This window comes from Lactuca sativa, chromosome 4 (genome assembly GCF_002870075.4).
Source record: "Lactuca sativa cultivar Salinas chromosome 4, Lsat_Salinas_v11, whole genome shotgun sequence".
NCBI classification, from domain to species: domain Eukaryota; kingdom Viridiplantae; phylum Streptophyta; class Magnoliopsida; order Asterales; family Asteraceae; genus Lactuca; species Lactuca sativa.
Genome location: NC_056626.2, coordinates 152,173,243 through 152,179,457, shown reverse-complemented (window position 1 = coordinate 152,179,457; position 6,215 = coordinate 152,173,243). Strand labels below are relative to the sequence as shown.

General features: G+C 30.6%; 1 protein-coding gene across 1 annotated transcript; it reads left to right on the top strand.

The window, feature by feature from the left end:
* Nucleotides 1-2,573: 2,573 nt before the first annotated feature.
* Nucleotides 2,574-4,624, top strand: LOC111898904 (uncharacterized). Its single transcript, XM_023894794.2, has 7 exons — nucleotides 2,574-2,763; nucleotides 2,860-2,965; nucleotides 3,051-3,175; nucleotides 3,325-3,421; nucleotides 3,651-3,760; nucleotides 3,851-3,925; nucleotides 4,327-4,624. Exons 2-7 carry the CDS (start codon nucleotides 2,896-2,898, stop codon nucleotides 4,375-4,377), a joined length of 528 nt encoding a protein of 175 aa, XP_023750562.1. The 5' UTR covers nucleotides 2,574-2,763; nucleotides 2,860-2,895; the 3' UTR covers nucleotides 4,378-4,624.
* The last annotated feature ends 1,591 nt before the right edge of the window (nucleotides 4,625-6,215 follow it).

Below are 6,215 nucleotides of genomic sequence, written 5' to 3'. Positions count from 1 at the left end.
GTTAGAGAATAACCAATAAGGTTATGACATCTAAGTCGTGACAAAAGATACAAATTGTTAAGTATAGTCACTTCGAAAATTAAGGCGATCAATTCCGAAACTAACATTACATTCAGAACAAACATTATAATGAAGACAAAATATTACAGTTAAAGTTTTAGCAAAAGACTAAGATACAACACCTATTAAATTTCGAGACCTAACAACAATTTGAGTTTTAGCACTCTCTTTGATCTCTTAAATTTAGCTTTGTTTTTGGTTGTTCTACATATGGTTCTCTTTCATCAACGCCTTAATCTTCCACATAAGGGGTATTTCTATGTGTTGCTTTTCTTTGTATATCAGAATATTAATTAGTTGGTAACGAATAATCGACAAATTTAATTGCGAGTAAAATAGATGTATATAACATATCACTTACATAATACATTTCTATTTTTTTGAAGGTTCTTGTAAGATGGCTATTATATTTTTATGTGTAAGTTACTTTTCTAACAACTTCCATGCCAAATCATCGGTTACACCGTCATAGCCTTCTTCTAGAGGAAGTTAGAGAACAAGTACAACTTCCTGATTTGGAATAGTTCTTTGAATTCTGAATTATTTCGACACATTTCAGAATATGAAAAACACTACTACAAAATAATACCTGACTACAAAAGTAAATATGACTAGTATAACCTAACTATTACAAAACACATTCGGAAATCAATAAAATTAAAAAATCTTCATTGCATTTTAGAGTTGGATTTTCATTTCAGTTATTGGTTTTTTACAAAAATCATAAAAGTAAATACAACAAGTAAGGAAATCTCCAGAAAAGTCTTAAAATTTTAGTCTATTTTATGAAAAAGTCCCAAACTAAATTTTGTTTACAGAAAAGCACAGAATACCGGCTAAAACTTCGAAAAAACCCTTTTTGGTCGGTTTCGTAGATTTAGCCAGTATTCTGTCCTTTTTCGTTAGTTTGCTCAAAATATTAGGACTTTTCTGAAAATTACCCGATAACCAAAATATTGAGACTTTTTTGAAAATTACTATGGAATTAATGAATATTATTATTAACAAATCATTTATAAACATAAAAAAATATTTTTTATTATAAACAAACGAAATACATTTGTTGCTAATTTCTAGGAATAGAATGGTCGACTATGTACTTCTCAATTGTTTGTTGACTACTTCAAAGTCTCTATGTTCTTCATATGTATCGTTGTGAGTGTCATAGTGAGAAGTACTCTATTAGGCGTGACCAATACAAGAGTTGATAATATTTATTAATACACAATCGATCAATAAGTGTCTACTTACTATTAGGCATGATGCTATATGATCATGTGTTATTAGAAAATATCATTACACGAACATATATATCTTTCATTATGTTCTTTAACCTAACTATCACCTAACCTCCAAACATTACCCGATAACAACCATACAATTACACACATCTATCGAAAGTGAAAAGTAAACTTTGAATGACAATTTAAATAGATAATCACCCTTCACTTGTTTCCATATAAATTATCATTCACGGTTCACTTTTCACATTTTATAGATGTGTGTTAGCCGATGGTTGTTAACATGTAAGGTATGAATGTTGGTTGACAGTTATGTTAAACAACATAAGAAGAACACCAACATTAGAGGAATGCTAACTAATTTCATCTCACTATCATACCCACAACAATGCATAAGAAGAACGTAGAGAGTTTGAGTGGTCAGGAAACAATAGAGGAGTACTTAGACCACAAATATTTTGGTTATTATGTAATTTATAAATGATTTGTTAATAATAATATCTATTAATTTCATGGTAATTTTCAAAAAAGTCATGATATTTTGGTTATTATGTAATTTTTGAAAAAGTCCCAAAATTTTGAGCAAACTAACGAAAAAGAATAGAATACCGACAAAATCTGCGAAACCGACCGAAAACGATTTTTTCGAAGTTTTAACCGGTATTCTGTGCTTTTCTGTAAATAAAATTTATTTTGAGATTTTTTCATAAATTGGACTAAAATTTTAGAACTTTTCTGAAGATTTCCACAACAAGTATAATCTAACTACTACAAAACACATATAAAAACCTATTTTTATGAATATTTAACTTCAAAACGTTCACACTAAAAACTTGTGAATAGCTTGGTGCACCTAATCTCACGCTAGCGAGATTCCATAGCTCGTCCCAAATAAAATCCTAAAAAGAAGTCAAAATATCGTTTTAGGATATTGTGGTTACTTTATTTCATAACTTGTACGAATAAAGGGAACCACCCAACGGCCTAATACCATATCTTGGGTCCGAAATAATATTTTTTGGATTAGATTGTCAAATTAAAAAAAATATATCTTGAATTTTTTTCTTTTTTTGGATTAGATTGTCATATTAAAAGAAAAAAAAAGCTAAATCTGTAATTTTTGTGATTAACCCTAATTTTACTCGCCATAAAAGAAAGTATTCAAAAAAAAGTAATGTAAAAAACGAATAAATGAAAATGATAAGATGCATGATATTTTTATACTTTTCCCCATATTAAATGCAAAACAGCCCAAATAGCAAAAGATAAAGAAGCTAAGATTTATAGGGAACTAGGGACGGGATATTACATCAGTTTTCCCGTCATCTCAAAAACCAAACAAACTTCGATTAAGACAACGACAATCCCATCGTTTAATACCCCCATCTTTCTTCCATAATTCTATCGTATTCCTATCTTCATCACTGTTAAAGGCATCATCTCAATTTCCTCGGAATTCCAGGTCTCTTTCCTACTTTTTCTCTTCGATCTGTCTTATAAATCAATCAACTTTATCAATTTAACCAACCTATTAGTGGTTTTTTGTTAATTTCACTAGAAACGATTGATACTTTACTTTGGAGATTGAAGACAAATGGGTAGTGCATCTTCTACTCTAACTCAATATGATATTGAAGACGTTCAAGAACACTGTAATCATCTATGTAAGTAAATCTTGAATGCAGATTGCAGCCACGCACACACTTGTTGATTTTAATCTCAACTCACTGTATACTTGTTTGAATTCAGTTTCCCAGCAAGAGATAGTTTCTTTGTATCAGAGATTTTGCCAACTTGATCGCACTGCCAAGGGTTTTATTTCTGCCGATGAGTTTTTATCAGTACCAGAGTTTGCAGTGAATCCTCTGTCTCAGGTAAAATTCTTTTCTTTTTTCATTTTTAGATTTTTTTTTTATTATTATAATTCTTCGGCTTTATAACTCCGTTTCAATATTATGATCTATTGGGATGCCTACAAGGTGTTTGACGATATGCCTGCCTTTTGCTTTTTGGTTCTTTACAGAGATTGCTTAAGATGGTGGATGGTTTGAACTTTAAGGACTTTGTGATATTCTTGTCAGCTTTTAATCCTAAAGCAAGCATGCTTCAGAAGATTGAACGTAAGCTTTAATCACAATCATATATTTAGGGATCTTGTAATTCTTAGATTGATTGAAACTAAGAAACAATCTGGTTAAGTTCTTCGTTTTTGAATTTAATTTCCCATATGATCTAGTATCATCTTTTTAATGGTTAAAGAAACTAAAATCTGTATAATTTTCTGTTACTTGAAGTTTTTAGGGGAACCTTTTGATATGATCTAACACTTGTAAACACATAATCTTACAGTTATATTCAAAGTATACGACTCAGATTATAATGGTAAGGTGACTTTCAATGACATAATGGAGGTTTTGCGGGATTTGAGTGGCTCTTTCATGTCAGATAAGCAAAGAGAGGCATAATTTATATTCCATTTTACTATTTTTTTTAAAAGAAATATTCTCACCATGCAACAAGCTTTCATAATTTCATCTTAATTTTTTCAGGAAGTTTTGATCAAAGTCATGCAGGAAGCTGGCTACAGTAAAGATTCTTCTCTGCTGGTGGATGACTTTGTTAAGGTCTGTTTTACGGTTTTACCCCTCACCCTTCTCTTCTTTATGAAAAAACAGTCTTTTCTTTAGTCTCGTTCAGACACATCAATACTCATTTCTTAGTCTGCACTACTTCTAGACAGAAGGGTAAAATGGTCATTTTTCCTCGTTCAGACAGTTCATAGTCGTTTTTTATTCAACATTACTTTTAGACAGAAGGGTATAATTGTCATTTATTCTCGTTCAGACAGTTCTTAGTCGGTTTTCGTTCAGCACTACTTATAGAAAGAATGGTAAAATGACCATTTATCCTCATTCAAACAACACTTCATAGTCATTGTTTACTCTGGTCTACTTATAAACAGAAGGGTAAAATGGTCATTTAGTTTTATTCTCACTCATACGGTTCTCTTGGTTTGTTGCTTCAGATTCTTGACCATCCTGGATTGAAGATGGAGGTTGAGGTCCCGGTTGACTAGGCTGAATTTGAAAACAGCAAAATGACCATTTTGACATCCTATTTATGCAAGAACACGCACCTCAACAACTGTTTTCAGTGGCACAAAAATAGTGACAGTTGTGAATAAGGAAAGCTATGTGCATAAATAATTTATTGGGCATTTGTATAATTTATGAACCTTTAGGGGGTTTATATGTAAATTGGTGATATAACTAAATTGGATGTTGTTATGGTCTACCTATATTGATCATGTGAGTTTCTCTGTTTCTCTTGATGATCAAAACTTATAACTTTGCTTCTTTGCTTTTAGAGTTGTTGAGTTGCCAATGAAATGAACATATCTAACAACATGCCATGTGTACCATTTACCCTGTTTTATATAATAAGCGTGACAAAGATGGACTCTAATCTGTTAAACGATTAGAGTTTGTTTGGTTGAATGGAGTGAAATGACAGAAAAATGAAATGGACAATTAATAGAATAAAAAATATAAGGAAATAAATTATTATATTCCATATATATTTTTGTTAGTTTGTGCGAATGAAATAACTTTCATGTAAAGTTTCATTCGTATACGTATCAACTATGCATTGGTTTTAACTTTACCGTATTTATTATTTTTCATTAAATTGGGCAATATATATAAAACTCTATTTTGACCTTTTTGTGGTTTAACAACCATATTTTTTTTCGGTAAATGAAAATTGTTCATTTTTTTTCCTCACTGTGATCAACTTGATTCCATGTTAAAACTAACATGACTTTTTATTTATCTATATCACATTGCTAGTTGTGAGACACGTATATTATACGGGTTGATTTAAATAAAATGTTAAATACGAATGATTAATCGGGAAGTTTCTTTGAATGTAAAATTTAAAATAAGTAAAAATTTTGAGAAAAATAAAATAAAAAAATAAAAGTATGCAAAAAATAAATAAATTCAAATTATGCGTTTAGTTGTTGTCAGACCTATGTACTAAAAGTGTTAATTATAACAAAATGTTAAATACAAAGGTTTAAATTGTAAATTTATTTAAAATTGAAATTGAAGTTTGAAAATTAAAATTTGAAATTTGAAACTTAAAATTTGAAATTTATATAATCATTATGGTATGTTTAATTTATGGAAACTAAATTAATGATATATTCAAAATTAAAAAATGAAGTAAATGACAAGGGAGGTGATACTTCCTCTGATCTTTTTAATACTCCCACTGATTTTTAAAAGAAAATGACAAATGTGCCCCTCATTAATATTTAGATTATAAATTAGTTAGTCAATGACATGAGTTGATTTGTAGCAAAACAGTTACACACTAAAGAAAAATACCCCTACGCTGTTCGCCTGTTCCTTCTCCGGCACTTTATTCTCCAGAACTGTAATCTTCACCCAACAAATGAACAAATGGTAATCAAGTAATCTCCGATTCTTTTTGACGAAACTCTTCGGCTATCGTCTATCGACTCCTTCCTCATCTACTCAACTTGTTGGTCGTCCTCTTGAAGCACTATCTTCGACAGATCCCAGGCGGATGTTGTCTCCTCTTCTTCTTTAAACCCATGATGATTATGGAGAGACCAATGATTTCCAATTTGAATGGAAGATTTGCTTTTGTATAATAAATTAAAGGGCACAATTGCATATATACCAAATTATTAGATTATTGCATAACACAAAGAACCCAATAATCAACTTTTCAGCCTCTATTTGGAGACATGCACAACAAAACCGAAAAATCTGCCATGGAATAGAGAGGCTTCAACAATGGCTTGCACCATAAACAAAACCAATAGCAGATCTATGTCGAGAAAGAATACCTGAAGCACAAGTGACTAACGGTTTCCGCCAGTTG